The sequence below is a fragment of the Phocoena sinus genome, chromosome 10, assembly GCF_008692025.1.
Source record: "Phocoena sinus isolate mPhoSin1 chromosome 10, mPhoSin1.pri, whole genome shotgun sequence".
NCBI classification, from domain to species: domain Eukaryota; kingdom Metazoa; phylum Chordata; class Mammalia; order Artiodactyla; family Phocoenidae; genus Phocoena; species Phocoena sinus.
Window position 1 is genome coordinate 60398638 of NC_045772.1, and position 20892 is coordinate 60419529.

The 20892-nt window shown below is 41.5% G+C and overlaps 1 protein-coding gene across 9 annotated transcripts in view; it reads left to right on the forward strand.

Annotated features, from left to right (window-relative positions):
• Positions 1 to 20265, forward strand: part of CBX5 (chromobox 5) — a 35541-nt gene extending 15276 nt beyond the window's left edge. For all 9 annotated transcript variants that reach the window (XM_032646578.1, XM_032646583.1, XM_032646580.1 and 6 more), the window contains 4 exons: positions 1479 to 1657; positions 6316 to 6502; positions 9799 to 9899; positions 11557 to 20265. In XM_032646578.1, the coding sequence (XP_032502469.1) occupies positions 1521 to 1657; positions 6316 to 6502; positions 9799 to 9899; positions 11557 to 11707 (576 nt within the window). In that variant the 5' untranslated portion in view covers positions 1479 to 1520 and the 3' untranslated portion in view covers positions 11708 to 20265. The remainder of the gene's footprint in view (positions 1 to 1478; positions 1658 to 6315; positions 6503 to 9798; positions 9900 to 11556) is intronic.
• The last annotated feature ends 627 nt before the right edge of the window (positions 20266 to 20892 follow it).

The following is a 20892-nucleotide window of genomic DNA, read 5'->3' on the forward strand; positions in this document are numbered from 1 at the left end:
TTTTTTCTCGAAGCTTAGGACTTTCCCCTGAATTCATGGAAAAATTATTTTGAAACCCCTCACCTACATTACCCCATCCTCCCACCCCCTCTTCCAAATAAAGTATGTTAATGAAGACATAGTTTTATTACGAGGCAGTAATGGGTACAAACAGTTTTTTGGGTGGGCAGACCTATTGCTAGTAAGTTCTGGAGGTATGGTTTCCAACTATGTATTCTGGGAATAATTCCCTAAAATTTGCTAATTTGAAGTAAATTGATAAATGCAACTTTTTATGCTACTCAAACAAAATTCTGAGATCAGTAGCGACCTTCCCTATTCCTGGGGTGGTCTTCTGATCAGGATGGAAATATTTTTAGCGCTGAAAGAAAGCTTTAAAGGTTACAGCAAAATAAAAATAGAGTTCAGCTAAGAAAACAATTCCTGCTACTCTGTAATCCAGACTCTAGGCACCATTTAACATGGTTAAGGAAGAATTCTTAAAAATGATTGTGGGAATTTAAAAAACTAGATTCTCTGTTGAGTACCCCTGGTTGTGCATATTTCTGAGCTTAACTCAATTTCCATTTGTGTTGCCTTGCTTCAGCTTTCCTTGGGCCTATGAATGGTTCCTCTGTGTTTTGAGGCTTCATGTTGATGTGAGTCTGGGACCAGACTTCTTTTTCCTCCTCCTCTTCCTTTGGCCCAAAGTCAACTCCAGTTAAGAGGAGAGATGTACCTCCTTAATAGTTGGATTAGTTGAGCCTTAAGAATTATTGAACAACTCAATGACTAATTTTGATTTTTAGGACTAAAAAATCTTTTTCTCCTTCCTGCCTCCCTCCCATCCCCAAATGAAAGGGGAGGCTTAATGTGTTTGAGATGTCAGCCTTGCTTTTGTGAGCTGATGGATGCTCAGAAGGGACAAGCTCAGTTTGTTTAAGGGAAATGTACTGAGTCACTGAAAATGTGGCGAAAGATGCCTGAGCAGGACTTTTTTTGTGCTGCTAAGAGACTGTTCAGGATGCTCAGAGCAGAGGAAAGTTAGATTTTGGTGGCTTTTCTTATTACTTTTTTTTTTTCCATTTTTATAAAAAACCTTATTAACTTTTGAGGGAAATGTGTTAATTCTATCACGGTTCTTTTAACTGAAGGTTTTCCATACTTGTCTTTGAGTTTATGACTTGTAAACAGTTATAGAATTAGCTAGGAGTAAAATCCCACACATTACTTGTCTTATGGAATCTGAAATTAGAGGAGTTAGATAATTGTGCCATCTAATAATTTTGATCTTGTTAGCTGAAGAGAAAGTGGTAATTGGGAAAGTGGGGATCTGCCCATTTTTGATTAAACTCTTAGGCCTCATCTGTAGGATGCTTTAAGATGCAAGAAAAAGGTACATGGCAACTTTGTGTTATACCCCCTGCATCCCATCCAGAAGAGACAGAGTTTTAACTGCTTACATGGATTCTGACCATTTTTGTCCTTCCCATTTGCAGGAACCCGGTGGCCTTAGTCCTTCAGGTGGAACAGCGTGAGACATGGGAAAGAAAACCAAGCGGACAGCTGACAGTTCTTCTTCAGAGGATGAGGAGGAGTATGTCGTGGAGAAGGTGCTAGACAGGCGTGTGGTTAAGGGGCAAGTGGAGTATCTACTGAAGTGGAAAGGCTTTTCCGAGTAAGTGCCTTCTCTCAGGCTTTGGAACTCTGCGCAGGTGGACGCAGACACAGACATTTCCCTGCGAACCATCACCATCTTTTTCTTTCACCACCTGCACTCCTTTCTAAGAGTCAGAAGACACAGCAGTAAACTAAGCAAAATCTCCCCCTTCTTGGAGCTGATGTTGTAATGAGAATGCTTTTGAGAAGCAGTATAATGAACTGGTTAGGAGCATAGACTGGGGACCAGATTGCCTGGGTCCAGATTCTTGCCCTACCACTTATGATATGAGCTGGGTGACCTTGGTGAAGTTCCTTAATCTTTTTTCTTCCTCAATAAAATAGGGATTAGGAATAGTATATATCATAGAGATACTGGGGAGATGTGTAGAGCCTGACACATAAGCTCAATGTAAGTATAAACTGCTGCTGTTACTATTCTTTGGATGTAACTAAGCTAAAACACATACATTTAAGCAGAAGAAGTCGTAGTTGATCCCATAGCCCATAGCTTTCGATAATGATCCTTGGACTTCAAGATTGTCCTAGGATGAAACACTCATCTTAATGAGAGACTTAAATCTGAGACCTCATTTTCCCCCCAATATTTATTTTTAAAAATTTCAAATATACATACAGCGGAGGCAAAAGAAATTGAGTGAACACTCAGATACCACCTAGTTTCTACAGTTAACATTTTAATATAATCTATCCCTTTATCTCTCAATTTATCTTTTATTATTATAAAACCCCTCTTTTTAGGTCAATGAGCTTTAAGAATGGTATTGAAGTGTTGACTATTCAGAATTAGGCAGTAACTGACTTTATGTTGAAGTGCTAAAGTAGGTTATTCTTTCCTTTGGAATAAGTAGAACTAGACACACAGGCATAGGCGAGGTAGCTTGAAAAGTGAAATCCATGAAGCTGTGTGATCATTAGGCATTTTGCCTCAATTTCTCACTAATTCTCTTCTCAGGATGCCTGATAACAAAGAATGGGTTTCTGTGACCCCAGTGAGCTTTTAGGAACTGGTTTAGGCTCCTCAGAGTGGCGCTGTCCAATAAAAATGTCATGCAAGCCACATACGTAATTTCAAATTTTATGGTGGCTACATTAAGGAAAAGTGGAATTAATTTTAATAATATATTTTATTAAGCACACTACATCAAAATGCTATTTCAAAATTAATTAATACAAAAGTTATTGATAAAATTTTACATTTTCATGCTTAAGAATTCAAGATCTGATGTATATTTTACATTTTGTAGCACGTCTCAGTTCATAGTAGCCACATTTCATATGCTCGTTAGCCACATGTGGCTAGTAGTTACCATACTGAACATCACAACTTTGAAGCGTGAGACTTAAATACGATAAAAGATGGAATGTTTTGCCAGTACCTTTGGAGAAAGTTATGAACAGGAGCCTTAAGAATATATTTAAGGTTATTTTACTACATGAATCAAGTTTCTCATCTGGAGCACTGTTGGTGTTTTAGGTGGGGCAGTGTATGCACTGCACGATGCTTAGCATCTGTAGCACACACACAGCACTAAATGTGGGTAGCACAGCAATCAGAATGTTCCCTCCATATTTCTAAAGAGGCGTGGCATCACAACATCTTCTAGAGGTGTGAACTATAAATTGGAGAGTCCTAGAGCACCATGAGAAAGGAATTAAAATACACCTAAAGACTTTGAGGGTGTTTATTTGGCCCAGTGAATCACCACTGGAAATTGTTGGGCATTTTGAAGAATTTCAAGACTATATAATTGAGCTACTGGTACCTTACATACATAAAAGAGGAAAAGAAAAGGTTTAGGGTAGATGGATTAAACCTTTTTTTTTAGTTTTTTTTTTTTTGGCTGTGTCGGGTCTTAGTTGGGGCATGCGGGTCTTTCATTGGGGTGCGTGGGCTTCTCTGTAGCTGTGGCGCGTGGGCTCCAGAGCAATGTGGGCTCTCTTGTTGAGGCGTGCGAGCTCAGTAGTTGTGGCGCACGGGCTTAGTTGCCCCGCAGCATGTGGGATCTTAGTTCCCCAACCACCACGGGTCGAACACGCGTCCCTGCATTGGAAGGCAGATTCTTTACCACTGGACCACCAAGGAAGTCCCAGATTAAACATTTGTCCTTACTTTGTCAGAAATATCCAGAGTTTATCATTAAAGACCGGAACAGATTGTGCCCCTTCAGCATTGTCTACAACTAAGTACCTACTGTTTACTAGGCAGTGGTTATATTCTACTTCATGTGTTCTCTTTAATTCTCATAACAGCCTTTAGAGGTATTTTCAGTTTACATATGAGGAAATTAGTTGTTTGCCAAAGATAACAGAACTGGTACGTGCTGAAACAAGGACCCAGCATCAGATTTCTTTGGCACTAAAACCCAGATTCTTTATAAATTAATACCGTGCTATCTTTTGGGTGAAAATTGATTGATGTAGAAACAACAATACCAATATGGTAGGAAAAGGGATAATCTCATTAGAAGACTGGCTTTCCTTGCTAGCAACAGAGATTCTCTCCTACCTCTGCATCTGCTTGCTTATTATGCTACAGTGTTGGCATGTCTCTTGATTTCCGTGCCTTAATTTCTCCTGGGATAGTAAACTTACATATATTGTGGATTTAGGAGAAAGTTATTGTATGAGGAAATTGTTTTGGTTTTTTTTTTTTTTTTTTTTTTTTTTTTTTTTGCTGAAAGAAGAGCTATGAGGAAGAGGCTTTTCCGGTTTTGGCTCAAATGTTTTAGAAATAAATTTTGTTTCATTCTTAAGCTGTTTTTGTGGAAAGTTGAAGTCTAGAGTAAATATCTCAGATTTTCCCATCATTCTGCTACCTAGTTATTATGGCATGTGTTCAAACCATTCCAATTTAAAGATACCTTATTCAAAAAAAAAAAAAAAAGATACCTTATTCAAAAAACAAAAACAATGAAGGATCTAAAATGAATGGTGCATAAATGTAAAAAAATTTTCCTCAGTCAATGAAGGGATTATAGAAACTGCTATGATATATTTACAGATATATCTCAATGTAGCTAATTCTTACTATATAACCAAAAGAACCTCTGCCGCTGGCTAGGAGTGAGGACGATGCCTGGTCTAGTTTCTCCCGTGTAGAGACATCTCTTGCTTTGATTCCATAAACTGTAGTTGGTAGTTGGTGGTTTGCTTTTCTAAAACCTATGCTGGGGATCCAGAGAACAGCTTTGTGAATACCAACTATTTGTTTTCCTCATAGTAGGACTCCCTCGATCCAAGTTTAATTAGACACAATTTTTTTTAATTTGGATTGTTTTTGCTTATTAATATAAAAATGTATTTTGAAAAATGTATACCTAGTAACGATAGGTTGAATCCAGAGCGTTGAATTAATGCACTCCAAATTCCAGTTTTGAGTCTTTTCCTTTTTATAGTTCGTCTGTATTCTAATGATTTAAGCCCTTACTACCTCTTTTCTGATTATTTTAATCTTCTAATAACTTGTTGGCATTTCTTCAAAATACAAGTAACATATTTAAGACAGTATAAACTGGAGTGCATTTAGAATTAGGTTGTCTTCTCTTCAGCATTTGCATAGATGATTATATGTATGAAATCACATTATTTTGCCACTTACAAAGCAGAACTTATATTTGAGTGTTTAACAGCTTTATTGAGGTATAAGTTATATACCATAGGATTTATTTATTGAAAGTATAAAATTCAGTGATTTTTAGTAAATTTACAGAGTATGCAACCATCAGCATGCGCCAGTTTTAGAACATTTCTGTAACCTCCCAGAATTCCCTTGAACCTAAATATTTGTATGTAATCTCAAGCCCTAGCTACAGGGAACCACTGTTCTGCTTTCTGTTTTTAAATTTGTCTTTTTCCTAGAGGTTTCATTTAAATGGAATCAGACAATGTATAGTCTTTTGCATCTGTTTTCTTTCACTTAGCATGTTCTTTATATATATACATATATATATATAAATTTATTTATTTTTGGCTGCGTTGGATCTTCGTTGCTATGCGCAGGCTTTCTCTAGTTGCGGTGAGGGGGGGCTACTCTTCCTTGTGGTGCGCAGGCCTCTCATTGCTGTGGCTTCTCGTTGCGGAGCACAGGCTCTAGGCGTGCAGGCTTCAGTAGTTGTGGCACGCAGGCTCAGTAGTTGTGACTCACGGGCTGTAGAGTGCGGGCTCAGTAGTTGTGGCGCACGGGCTTAGTTGCTCCACAGCATGTGGGATCTTCCCAGACCAGGGCTCTAGCCTGTGTCCCCTGCATTGGCAGGCATATTCCTAACCACTGCGCCACTAGGGAAGCCCACTTAGCATGTTCTTGAGGTTCTTCCATGTTTTAGCATATATTAATACTGTGTTTCTTTTTGTTGCTAAATAGTATTCCATTGTCTGGATATACCACATTTTGTTTATCTATTCACCAATTGATAGACATTTGAATTGTTTTCTGTCTTTGGCTGTTAAAATGCTGCTATAAGTAATTGTGTGCAAGTTTTTTTTGTGGATATATTTTTTCTGCTGGTTAGGTTCCTAGGATCAAATTTGTTATCTCCTTTAAGCCAAGGTTCTTTCCTTTTTGCCTACTTGTTGTCTTTAAAATAAAGGCATTGGATTCCCTCTCCTCCCCGCCCCCCTCATTTCTTTCCTTTTTTCTCCATTCTTTTTGCCCAGGGAGCACAATACTTGGGAACCCGAGAAAAACTTGGATTGCCCTGAGCTAATTTCTGAGTTTATGAAAAAGTATAAGAAGATGAAGGAGAGTGAAAATAACAAACCCAGGGAGAAGTCAGAAGGTAACAAGAGGAAATCCAATTTCTCAAACAGTGCTGATGATATCAAATCCAAAAAAAAGAGAGAGGTAAGCTTTATTTCTCCTTTTTCCCCCCCGGCAAACTATTATTCTGCCTCCCCCAATCCCCCTCCTTCCAAAACAAGGGCATTCTTTTGGTTATTTCTGTTCTAAGGATGGCCTGCAAGGTAAATTGTTGAACAAAAGAGCTTCCAGGGAGACATGTTGATCGACCACAGCGCCCCCTCCTGGATGAGTGAGAAACGTAATATGTGTTTGCTGAATTGCGTTAGGGTGGCAAAAATAAATCCCATAAAACGTTCAGCTACTCTGTGCCTTATCCATGAATAAGTGGCTAATTATCTTAGAGAGGGAGAGTCTTTGGTGAATATTTTTAAGGATATAAAGGAGCTTTTAAAAAGCTTCACTTTTCTTTTGTTCCAAAGGTAGCACTTACTTCTTTTATATTTTCTTTTTTTAATTAAGGTGAAATCCACATAAAATACAATTAACCATTTTAAAGTGAACAGTTCAGTGGCATGTATATTCTCTTTTTATCCTATTATATTTTTACATACTCCAAATAAATTAATTTTCATCTTCCTTTTGACTCTTTTTATTGTTCAGTTTGGAAAAGTGTGTTTATGAAATTTTGGTTTGATTCAGTTGCCTTAATTCTTCTGAATTTTAGCTCTCAAGTAACTAGCCATAAGCAGTTATTGCCTCTCTCCTTTTTTCGTCTTTATCTTTTCCCTCTGGGCACACATATACACATACCCCACCCCTCAGCTTCCACTCCTTTCATTTATTTCAAGGTTGTGAAGCCTTTTGTGGTGAAGGATGTACTGTACCCTTAAAGTTTAATAAAATAAAAGCGTAAGTCTGCTTCTGAATCTTCTAGCATCACTGCCGTAAGCATCCTTATTTATCTTCATTCTCCTTGGATACCCATCTTTCTAGAGCATCAGTTCTCAGCCCTGGCTGCACATTAGGATCATGGCAGGGTACTGGGGGGTTGCTTCAGAAACCTCCAGTGCCCAAGATGCACCCCAGACCAATTAAATTCAGATTTCTGTGGGTCAGACCTAGGCATCAGTATTTTCTAGAGACTTAACACAAGTGATTCCTGGTCTCCCGAGGAAAGAAAATGGGAGACCAGCTTTCCAAAAAGAATTGAAAAAAGAGTGAAAGATTGGAGGCTGCCAGTGGAAGTGGACTCTAGGTTTTTGTTTGTCTCCTTATTTGTTTCCCTAGTTAATTTTATGTTTTACAGTCTTATTTTCAAAACTGCCCTATTCTGGAGAGGTGTGTATATCATTGTGATACAGTGTACTAGTAAATAATTTGAGAATGCCTTCCCTTCTCTAAGGAGCTAAGACTTGTTTCTTTCTTTTTTTTTTAGCCCTTTGTATTCTGGCTCTTGTCATTTGATTCATTTTCTAGCTAAGTAAAAAGACCAAAAAATAACGTAGCATAAGACTTCTGTAACTATGACATACAGACATATTGTATAGTGTGTATTGGCTCAACCTAAGGCTTCTGTCCTTTTCAAAAGAAGCGACCTGGCTTTTAGACGCTGGCCAGTGCAGAGAGTTTTTTTCCTAGGCCAGGTTCTGTTGCTGCTGACCTTGAGACCCACCCCACGTGTCCCTTACATTGTAATGTTCATCTGGGGGCCCATAGCATTCTCAGCAGTGCTGGAGGCTGTTAGGTAGGCAGCTGGGAAGATAGGTGATTGTGTATCTTAAAGGTGCAGGAGGGGGTTTCGTTTCTTTCTTCAGACCCCTGCAGAAGAACTTTGTTAGCCGGCATTATGCCTGATGTAAGATTACCCCCTGTGTAATGATTTTAGCACTTCCCTCACCTTGGCTCCCTTTCAGCAGCTTGAACAGTTTTCTTCCCTTCCCTCCCTACGTGGCAAACTGTTTTCAGCCGCCAGCTACGATTTACGACTTGGTTTGTGCACCAGCATTCCAGCTGTGAGCAGCTGTGTGCACATCTGGGAACCTCCTCCCTTTCAGCACCCTCCAAAAGAGGCTATGCTTTTGCGTCTGTATGTCCCCTGATTCATGCATGGAATTTCCTTCCCAGTGTGGGTTCTGGTATCTTTGGGGACCACCTGGATGCTGAATGTGCCTCTCAGAAGAAAGCAAGGTGAATGTCAGATCAAAGAGATTTTATCATGAAAATCAGACAGAGATTTCGTTCACTTGGGCAGTCTTTCTAAATCTTTTTTTGTGTTGCCACTAGATAAGTGGCATTATCCTCCATAATGAGGTTTTTAAAATTACCTGGTTTGTATAAAATTTCACCATTTTGCTCTCACCAGTACCATCACACCTGAATCAGACCCTCTGCTCCTTATCTAGATTGCAGTTTGACCAAGTTTGGATAATCCCCTACGGAATTATCAGTTTGTTTTAAATCACTATCTGGTTCTGCTCTCTAAAGCTGATGACCTATCTCCATCAGGAGGGGATAGGCACAGATCAGGGCCTCTTCCCCAAGTGTGTGGGTATTACAGTATGTGAGCTCTGAAAGAAATTTTCTATTTTATGGTAGTGCCTTGAATCATTCTTATTTCTGTTCTTTCATAAATATAGATGACTATGTGAAAACAAGTATTAAAAATGTTTGTCAGTGTTAGGTGAACTAAAAGTCTAGAAAATAAAGATTGACGCAAAATAAATAAATAAATAAATAAATAACCTGGGGGCTTCCCTGGTGGCGCAGTGGTTGAGAGTCCGCCTGCCGATGGGGGGGACACGGGTTCGTGCCCCGGTCAGGGAAGATCCCACATGCCGCGGAGCGGCTGGGCCCGTGAGCCATGGCCGCTGAGCCTGCGCGTCCGGAGCCTGTGCTCCGCAACGGGAGAGGCCACAGCAGTGAGAGGCCCGCGTACCGCAAAAAAAATAAATAAATAAATAAATAAAGATTGAGAGGTGGTATATTTGAAGTTTATAAAATGAAAAAGGATTTAGTTCAGGTGGGCTTGTTTATCATCTCAGAAGCAACAGTTTAGGGCTAGTCTGTTTATCATATCAAGATTAGATTAGGGGATTAGAGAAGTTACTAGATGATGACTCCAGAATATTTTAAGGGATATTATGCAGTTTTAGGGACCACTCCTAACCCTTTGAAGGAATACTTGAAGGACAACTGCATCTTCCTGCAAAAATATCTCTTAGCATCATTGTCACTGGCTGACCCAGTATTGTATTTAAGTTCTAAGAACTTTATGAATTGGGTGACAAAAATGGTGTCCGGTGATACTAACTTAGGTTGTGCTTTGTTGAGCTGAGGAATGGGGAGGTTTTTTACTCTTTATCTCCAAGCTGTAACCTTTCTTCATCTTCTGTTTATAGCAGAGCAATGATATCGCTCGGGGCTTTGAGAGAGGATTGGAACCAGAAAAGATCATTGGGGCGACAGATTCCTGTGGCGATTTAATGTTCCTAATGAAATGGTGAGAGAGATTGGACCTCACTCTGCGATTGTGTTTCTTTACCAGTGGCTTGAATTCGTATGGAAGATAGGGAGGGAAGACTGAGTATTCCCCAACTAAGAATTTTGATCGTCAGTGATCTAAATTGTTAACTGATACCAACTGTCAGTATTAAATGGGAATTATGGTTCAGAATGGATTTAAGACATTGTAAAGCTTTGGTATGAAGCCAAATTATATTAGCCCACATACCAGAGAATGGTAGAATTGAGGTAGGAAGCAATATAAACGTGACCTAACCGTTTATTTACACAGTTCTGAATCATTTACCGTCACACCATGAGCCTGTGGCCCTGGGATAGGAGTTGAGTGAGGCTTTCTGCCATCGTTGAAGACCAAGACCACTGAATAACGTCTAAAAGAGAAAAATAATCTTAAAAAAAAGCATTAAGAATAACACTAGCCAAAGCACAAGTTATTTCATCCGGTAGAGGGAATGGCTCTTAAAGGAAAGTGTGGTTACTTCCCTTCAGTTTGGTTTCTTAAAGACAAAGTGATTTATGGTGTGGCCCTCACTACCTCTCTGTTTCCAAGTGTTCTGGGCTTGTGATTTAAGTTTGGTCTCTAAATAGAGGGTTCGTGCTACAGTGCCACAAAGGAAGCTAATTACATTAAAAGTTGTATAGTCAAGAGGTTCAATATTTTATCTGATCGAAATTTTGCTGGTAAATTACCCAGAAGTCTATAGTTGAAGAATCACTATACTGTCTCTGAAGTAAGGAGCTGTATTGACTGCTTTTCCCGCTCAGCCATATATGGGACTTATGACTTACATTCACATATTAACTAGCTTTTTCGACCACTGCCCAAATTTGGGTAGCTGCTCTGAGCTGTGTGTTTTCCCCCATCTCTTCTCATCCATAATGCTCACCTCTATGAATTCAACATCTCCGTTTTCTAGAGAAGGAGTTAGTTGTCTTTGCTCACATCTCAGTGGAATTTTAATTTAAAATATTTTTTTTTCTTGTTTTGGAATCCTGGTTAGTTAAGGAATTTGCTAGATTTTTTTGTTATACCGGAGAGTAGAGCATGTGTAACTTGGGTACTTGAAATTTGCAGCTAATGCCTACATTTCATTTTAGTGACTAGATTTTACATTCTTTGATGACTTAAATTTCTGTTTTCTTATTGTTCCAATCCACAGTTCTGACCAAAAGGATGAGTGTTTAAAAAGGCCACAAGATGGGGGTTAGGACCGTTTCACGATCCAGATGATCCAGAAACTGGATTGAGCAATTTATGCATAATCAATAGGGCTGAATGTAGGCTTGATTGTGTGTGCGCTCACATGCTCATACACACAAATAAAAGTTACGGGAGCAGAATTTATATAGTAGTTTAGTTTTCAGCCTTTTGTTGAACCTGCTGTTTTCAGTCTATTCTAGCTGCAGACTTCTGTTTCTTTCTGATGTAGTGGTTAAATGATATTTACTGACAATTTGATTCATTTACTTAAATTTCTCCTTGAAAGTGTGGAACTGTTAGGATCCTTTTCCCTTTGAAATCAAGATGGAGAGGAAATCAAGTCAGCTAAATCATAATTTAATAACATAAATCTATGTTTGGACAGACTCTCGCTCTTCCTCTCGTTCTGAAGTCTCATATTCTTTCTCTCCAGGAAAGACACAGATGAAGCAGACCTGGTTCTTGCAAAAGAAGCTAATGTTAAATGTCCACAAATTGTGATAGCATTTTATGAAGAGAGACTGACGTGGCATGCATATCCTGAGGATGCGGAAAACAAAGAGAAAGAAACAGCAAAAAGCTAAAGGAGGGGGTGGTCTCTGCCATTTCTCTTTGTACATAATACATTCACCTCCCTGCCTCCTCTCCCTCTACCCACCCCCTTCTATCCTGAACACATCCATAAAAAATGTGCTTATCACTGTGCTCCACAGGAGAAATGTCGGTATTGGTTCTCTTGTAACATAACTGACGGTCTGATTCATGATAGGTGTCTCTCTGTGAAGACCAGGCATTTACATACTGTGTGTAATTCTCACCAGTTTTTCCTTTGCCCTGCTCTCTTCCTTCTGCTCCCCTGTGACCTCAAGATGAGTTATAACTTTTTAATCACCTTAGAGTCTTGATCTTTTCAGGGTTGGTCGCTTTTTAGTGGGGGATTTTGCTATAATGATGATGAATTTTGGTTTCTTTCTTTGGCTGTTGGAACATGTTGATGATCAGCTAGGCTTTGTTTTGAGATGTTGGGTTGGAAAAGATGTTGCCCATCTTTTTAAAAAGCCAATAGCAACTGCCTACGTGTTGGGGCTTCCCCAGCCTCATTCAGCTGTACCCAGGAGAATACAGGGTTCCTCGTGTGGTCTTCTGGACCACCCTCTGTTGTTCATCCTCACCTATCCTCCCAGAATAGCTCCATCCTTTGGAGGGCTTGAAATTTTACATTCCGATTTGTCAAGGCACTCCTTTTAGCCCCAGGACTTTTGGCCTCATCTCTTAGCAATCCCTGATTCTGCTTCTGCAAGTTCGTGTAGTCTGTCATAAAATGACAAGATTATTGACTGTGGAGATTTGTAGCTGTTAGTACATGAGGATGACGGGGTAGGATACAATTGTCTTTACGATCACATACGGTATATATGTATTATTTCCTTCCATCCCTCCCATTTGGATTATCTATTTATGTAGGTGTGAGTGACTGCCTGGTGCTTGCTTGTGCCAAGGTGCTAGGCACCCTCCAGCCCTGCCAACTTTTGTGGCCTCCCAAAGCATTCCTGTTACCAAAGAGGCTTCAAACCTCACCCTCACTTCTCAGTGGACCCAAGTTTCCCTCCATGCTATTATTTTCAGTGGGGAATTCTTAGAGGGGAGCCATTGGCCACAGTATCAATTTTAAGCATTCATAGTGTTTGTAATCATAAATGTCCTGCTTTGATGACTCCTGCTTTGATTTGCCACCAAGAGTCCCCAAAGTATTAATGCTCTTCCCTTTCTCCACCCTCAGACTCTTAGTTGTATCTTTTTTTTTTTTTTAAATGCATTTCCATGGAAGACTATCAACCTCAGAGAGTGACAGGCCCCGGCAGTCGCATGTTGACACAACCTCTCCCTACTCAGCAAAATACTTCCCTTTTGGCTTCTTCCTGCTTTACCATTATATTGAGAGATTATTTTTCTGATTATATCCTCTGCCTTTGTTCCCCAAGAAACACCCTACTTCCCGTTACCCTTTTTTTCTTGTAGTTGAAGGGGGCTAGAGAATCAAGACTAAAAGTAAAGAAATAGCAGGGTTTTGAGCATCCTTGTCCCAGCCCGAAGCTGAGGAGATAAGAATAAATGCTTGAAATAGCCTTAACTCTAGAGTTCACCAGCCATTGAGGTTTTTGTGGTTGCTTTTGATTTTTAAAACATATATAGCTGTCTGGCAAGGAGCATTCAACCATTTCTAGATTATTCAGAGTAACGAGGGGAATGGAGAGATTGCTCCAGTCCACAGATGAGCCAAATAATATGCAAATCATATACCCATTCATAGCATTTGTTAACATTGCTTCCCTGCTCAGCTGCTGATTGAATTCTGTGTGGTTGTATAAATTATGTCAAAAATTATACTGCACGGTTGAGAAGACAGCTGTTGCTGCAGTGACATGACAGACTGGAACAATGAAGCTTTTGGTTTCAGCCATCCAGGAAAACCCTTCTGAATGGTAATGTGATTGGGTGAGAACGCATAACCCGTACCTCAGGTGGGTAGGGGTTTTATCTCCATCTTCCTTAACTCTGAAGGAATTAAAGGCCTAGGTCAAGTGCTGGATAGTTGACAGTTGTTAGTATTTAATCTGATGGGCATCTGAAAGAAAGGATAGTCAGAAAAGAGATTTTTCATGCAAGTAACTAAGGATATCAATTAGTGTGTACCAGAATAGGACAGAAGTAGGCCAGAGCCACTGAGGAGGTGATCCGGGTCTCTTAAGTTGGCAGGTGGAGAAAATGACAGCTTATCCATGTAGCCAGAGTGTGTCTCCCAGGAGCAGTGGGTATGTAAGCAAAGTACAGTGACCATATTTTTAGAGCCCAAATCTAGCCTGTGGACAAAGAACACAACCGAATTATTTGGTACTAAGACTGGTCTTGAGAAACGTGGGACACATGGTTGCCAGGGTTGTAGGTAATACGTAAGGCATTCATCAAAATCTGATTTCTTTTAACAAAAAACCCCCAGTATCGTCTACTACTCATCACCCCTTTAATACTTCAGTCTTCGCTCCATTCATCTTTTTCTGTCCACAGTTTACTGAATCATGGTCTTGTACTGAGGGCTGCCCAAACAACTTGCTCTCTCCCTGCCTACCCACCGCTACTTCTTTAGGAACGGAGGGAGCCAGAGGCCAATACTGATCTCAGCCCTCAGCAGAAAGGAGACGGATGCTTGCCTGTTCTTCTGGCATTTGTTAGTGCTGAGTAGCCGTCCAGGCCCTTGGAGGATTGCAGCCTCAAAGAGAAACCTGCTTTCCTGGGGCTTTCTCCTCTCAGAAGAGTCAGTGGCCCTGGGTTAAGCACTCTTAAACATCTCGGTCTCAGGTGCTCAAAGTATATTTTTCTTATGTTAAGTCCTCTTTCAAAACATCTTTCTAATGCTGAATTTTTTCTTGAAATCAGCATTCAAGGATTTCTCTTTCCAGAGAATGTAGCAGAGCTTTGACCAGCAGAGTCTACCAAGGTCAGCATAGCTGCTTTTCTGAGCCCTGGGCTGGGCGGATCCCCTCACATTAAGATCAGCTGTTAGAGAACGTCAGCCCTGATGGAAGCACCCATTTTTAACCTGGAGAGAGCCGTATCATTTTTCCTCCTGCAGTCCAGTTTTCATCTGCTCAAGGGAGCATTTGGACCTGTGGTGTTCCTTAATGCTCGAAAGTCTATGGTCCTTGGCTGGCCCCCAGCCGTATATCCGTACTACTTTTTTTTGTTGAAGAAAAGTTGGTCTTTTTCCTGTAGTTCCTGCAGTTTTAGATTCTTCTTAACTCTTCGTACTTGTGCTGTAGCCTCCCTGCAATCCAATTTCCTTATCTTCAGGCCACATCCTTTGGCCTCAGGGAGGGTGCCTGTGATTTTCATCTTGTGGTTTTGTCTGATCTGTGTGTAGCCCAGCTTACCTAAGGTACAGTGACGGATCCCTGTTTGGGCTGGGGAGTGATTGTTTTTGCCTTTAGGGTTCAAATTTGAGGGCCTAAAATAAGTTTGCAGTGACCTGAGAACTTCAGGAAGGGTTATATCATTAGATTTGAAATGTGGAAATGGTTTCTCACAAATTAGGTCAAAGGAAAAGCTCATTTTGCACCCATGACTCCATCCTTTTGGTTTAGGTTTTTAGAGTGTTGAGATCTGTACCTTTGTAATTAGACCACCAAGCAAGCATACCTGTGTCAGGTCAGAGAGAGGAAAGGTCTGGACCCAGTGTATTTGTTTCATTTTGGCTTTACCACTAATCATAAAAGTTATGTTTTCAAAAATAGAGATGTTACCAGCCTTGCCCCCAAGAACACATGCTCGGAATTGCCCGCCCCCCAGATTAATCATGGTGGATTTCTATCGCGCCATCCACATTCCAGCCCCCTTAGTGAACATCAACATGCATTTCATTCAACGGACATTTTTTGGCCCTGGGAATACCAAGTTCAAAAAGATGCAGTCCCTGACCTCAAAGAATTTTCATACAGGTGTGGGATGAACTACTACCAGTTCATTGTAATAAATGCTACAAATGGGCACACATTTTATACTTGAGGGCAGAGACAACTGACTGGTTGGTATAGTTTGTGGCCCTAAAGTAGGAGGGTGACAACTGGTTCGTGTGTAGAAAAGACGTGATCTTGGGTGAATTGAACTAACTGGCCATAGATGGACCACAACAAGGGGTTGTTTTATTCCAGAAAATAAAGATAACAGGTTTGGTTAGAAATGCTACTACAAGAGAAAGGTGAGTGGAGGTTGAGAACCCCTGGCTTCGGTCCCTATTCGAGGCTCTTTGCCAAAGTAATTAAAGGTAGTTAATCCTTGCTTGTGGAAGGTATTAGCTATGTTGCAGATCCAGTTACGTGTTGTTGCTTTATTGTGGGTTCTGTAAAATGTATTCCTTATGGATACTTCATCAGTGTTGCTCATACCTTTTTCAGTTTCTCATCCCTTTTGAAGGAATTAACATGAGGCTGGCCTGAAGCCTAAAACAGGGACATACTTTCCAATGACAGAAGATTTGCCAAGAAGAAAAAAAAGGCTTGGGGCACATCTGGTAACACCTGGGCATCTATTCTGGGCAGTGTAGTTTTATTTAACCCCTCAAGATGGGGATTTCTAAGCAGAGACTTGTGGCACTTATGTGGAAACCTCTCCCAGAAATACACATGACCCAGAGTTTCGGATTTAATTAGCCTAGGGGGGTCCAGGGTGAGGCCTAGCCCTGTGAAGAAACAGTCTGACCTTAAGAAATGTCCTAGTTCTGACCATGTGACCACAGGAAAAATGCTACTTTTCTCTGCCTGCATAATTGAGAGTTGGATAATTGAAAGTTGACTCAAGAGTGAAGGTTCCTTGGATAGCTTCATAAAAATTCTAGTTTCTTTTTGCTTGCGCTGGATTTCTTGGATTTTAAACTACCTCATCTCGTCTTCTTAGAGTTACTTCAGTTTGTTGTTGCCACTTTAACATCATGCTTGACTGTGGTGGTTTTCTAAGATGGAATGTTTCCTATTTGTTGAGAGCGTGTTTTCTTGCCTTTTATCCTGGTCCTCATTTCACCTAACATCATCACATGTTGGTCCTCTGTCAGAGAAATAGTTTAAGATAGTTTAAAATCTTGGTTCATGGGAAGAAAGAGACCCTCCAATGCTATATTTGTCTCTGAGGTCAGTGAGAGAAGGAGTTAAAGCAAGGTGGTGGGGGAAGGGACAGAACCTGCACTGGAGGCAGCTGACAGGGGAAGAACCATTAATTAAAACAATTTCAGAGTCAACTGATTGTGATCATTAATGTCACAATAGATCAAAACCTAATTATCACTGCCTAGGTAAGAGCCATCAGTATTAATCAGAAAATCTAATAGGAAACTATTATCAAGAAATTAGGCCAACTTGAATGCAATGAACTTCTTGCCATTCTCTCTCCTCTCCTTTTTTTCTTTTTTCTTTTTTTTTTAATTTGACGATGTCCCCTGGCATTGGCAGGTGTGACCCTCACAGTTGACCAGGCCCCAGTGGCCAGTTTGTCATGATTTCTGAGAAATTCCAACACAGACTGAACCTGAACTGTCACTGCTGCTTTAATCAGTCTTGAACTTTCTCATCACCTGGTCTCACCCAATGCGATCAGCCATCAATGAAAAAAGGTTTATATTTAGGTCTTGGAACGGTTGGTCCTTCCTGGAACTAGAGCATCCCTGGTGAACATTATACTGTGTGTGTTGATAAATCATTCTTCGAGCTCCTGAGGTATGTAGGGTCCTGTTGCTCTGGCTACTGCAAGTAGGTATGGAGGAAAGGAGGGGCTTCCTGCCTAGAGATCCTTCCAGAAGACCTTAGAAGATAGAGTTTCATCATGTCACGGCCCTTTTAAGGCTCGAGTCACTGTTTTGCAGTTTCCAGGAGCTTTAGGATTTGATTCTAAACCAGGACTGGCTGTGGTTTTAAGTTTTTTTCCCCTTCGTTTTAGGGTAAGGGTCATAGTGATTTCTCCCAGAATCCAGTGTAAATCCAAAGGAGGGGGGAACATGTTTTTTCTTTTGTTAACGATTTATGCCTCTGGCAGGAGGTAAGAATATGACAAGTGTCTTCTGACTAGTTATAGAGATCACTTTATACCCTCTCCCTGAATGGAAAAGTAAGTGTCACCACCTATATCCTTAACTGTTTTTGAAGATACTGCAATTCCTGAGGTTGAGCTGAGGCAGAAAGATTGGAAAGATGCTGGCCCTGGGTATTGCGGGGAGGGATGAGTAGCAGCAGGGGGTGTTTGGTGGTTCTAGGGTTCCTAGCTTAGCCTGTAGAGAATGCTGCTGCTGCCACCGCAGTGGCTGGCCTTTCCCCACCAACCTTGGAGCTCAGAGCACTACCCAGACCACCACTGAGGAAGTTGTTCTTAGCTTTCTGCTTGAGTGTGGTCTTGCTTCGCTCTGAATTTTAGGAATTTGGGTTACTCAGTATAGAACTTCAAGAAATTGGTGTGACTTAGTCCTTCACCTCTTAAGGTAAAGTGAGCATTTCTTTACAAAAGACTTCATGCCCTGGGCTTCCCTGGTGGCGCAGTGGTTGGGAGTCCGCCTGCCGATGCAGGGGACGCAGGTTCGTGCCCCGGTCTGGGAGGATCCCACATACCGCGGAGCGGCTGGGCCCGTGGGCCATGGCCGCTGAGCCTGCGCGTCTGGAGCCTGTGCTCTGCGACGGGAGGGGCCGCAGCAGTGAGAGGCCCGCGTACCGCAAAAAAAAAAAAAAAATTCATGTCCTTAATGTTTAAACTGTAATTTTATTTTCCAGACACCCATTAACACATGACTTTCAGAAGCAACTTCTTCCTTCAAGGTTCCTTGCATTGTGCTAGATAAATAATGGGCCATCAGTTAATACTTGTGGGTTGATTGAGTTCATCTGGTTTGCAGGGTGAGGTGTGCTACCGGCTTCCTTTTGCTCCCAAGTGCACTCTTAAGATGTAAAATGCTCCGGGGATGGACAAGAATTGAGTGGATGCTGACTATGGTGCCAACCTCCTCAACTGATTCATAATGGCTGACCTTGGGCAAGTCACTCCTTTCAATGCCTCAGTTCCCCATCTGTCAAATGGGGATAATAATACTGACCTACCTCACAGGGGTGTTGTGAGGCATTGTAAATCAAAGTTGCTAGAATACTTTAGGGTCCTCGATGGAGGATGCCCTGAGCCGAGGTCTAGGCCTGCCATAGGCTTTTGTCCTCACTGAGCTGTCCCAAGGTTGGAACTACTTAGTGACCTTGGCAAATTCTCTGCCCCCCACCCCTCATCAAAGCTGCTAGTTCAGATGTTGACAGTGTTTCCATGAATGTTGAAGTCCTAATAGTCCAGACTTAACTTAGGATGTTACGGGGGAAAGCACTTAGTATATTTTATGTCTTGCATCCACAAAGAGAGGCTGTTTGAGACCCAAGAGCATTGGATTAGGGAATCAGGGATGCTGCTGCTGCTTTCTCTGCTGGTTGGGAATTAAGGTCCCATACCCCATGGGCTTGGAACAGACTTGGGTTGTCTCGGGAGCAGAGCACACACAGTGGGTTTGATTTATATCTTGGCTTGCTGCTCCCTGAACCGATCCCAGGACGGCTGGGTCACTTCAGCCCTTCGTGGTATCTGTACCCGAGCCTTTGCCTCCCCATAGGAACCAGCTGGTTCAATAAGCATAACCACTTCTTCCATCCCCTACCAAAAAAGGGCCACATCTTGGAAAATTTTTTTTTCTAGAGATAAGCTTAACACTCAGAATTGGGCAGTGATGCTCCTGAAAGCTTCATCCAGTTCACTGGGTTCAGCACCTGTCATCTCTTTCTCGGTGTCCACTGTCTGAACCTGACTTTGACCTTTCTTCCCTCTGGTTTGGGAAAGCTTTGGACACTTTGTATTTGCCCAGGTGTGGGCGCAAGAGCCTTGCTCTCCGTCTCAGTTCAGGGGCTCGGCTGGCTCCTCTCCCCAACAGGGCTCTTTCTCCTTTCCCTCTCCTTGGCCCTAGATGTGTAACGCCTGAAAAAGCACAAGGTCCTGGCCCCTTGCCGCAGTCACATTCTGGTTCTCAGTGTTTAGTGGACTCTGCTCCTCTGTTGACTGCACTGGCGGCACCAGGCGGTTCTGTGGAGTCCTGGAGGATGGAGAGAGCACGGTCTGCCATCCTGCCAAGTAGCCAGGAGTTGATTTGCCCACGGCCACAGGCCTTCTCACCCCTTCCCACAGGATGGGATCTGAGAGATTCCAGAGGCTGGGTTTCTTTCAGCAGTCGGTACCATCCTGAGTAGCAAAACAAATCACACTTTGTAGCCAGATTTCTGAATGGAAAAATGGGAAATTGAATTCTCTATGGACCTTTTTGGTTTGTGGGGGAGTTTTGGTTGTGTTTCTGGGTTTTATTTCAGCCAAACATGTCTGCTTTTGATTTTTTTTTTTTTTAGGATGATATATATATATATATATATATATGTTCGCCTTTTAAATGTAAATGTTTAAAAGTAGGCAATTTATGTGTTTCCACAACTGACATCTGATGCAGACCTCATTCTCTCCCCCTCTTCCACTCTCCTCTTTTCCCTCTTTTCATACTCTTGTATTGGTTCTAATAAATGGTTGCTTTTCAAATACGGATCCTGAGTGGTGGTTTCCAAAATCTGGGTCTTACACTCCTTCGTTAATTTGGGCCCCAAATGTCATCCAGTGGCTGCGCATGCGTTTGTGATAGAGCTGGGAGGCTTAGAGAGCAAGGGCTTTTTTCTAAGGATTGTCGGTCTCTGACTTTGTGCAGATAGCCACAGGGTGGCGCAAGCCTGAGGGAATAAGAGAACGTGTATCCTGTTCCCTGCTCCTTCCGGTAACCCCTTCAGACTGTATGCCTTCCTGGTCTTGGAGCTGGTGTCTCCTTGAAATGGCTCAGAGAGTAAACATTAACCCTTAGGAACCCAGGGGACCCCTAGAAAAGTCAGCCCCTGGTTATTAGAATTTGTGGAAAACCACATGGACAAACAATCTGAATCAGGTTTGAAAATCCCAATACATGTGAATTATATTTATGAGCTGTTACGCTTTTGATTTGATTTTGATTTCACAAATACCAAAGAAACTGAGGGTCTAATGACTGTGGGTCATGGTGGGGGCAGTTGGAGGTTGGATTAGGAAGGAAAAAGAGTGTGTGGATAGTCAAGCATTTATTGGGTGATACAAGCCTGATGCCATTCTGAATCTAATGGATACGTGGGCAAAAACTCACAGAGGA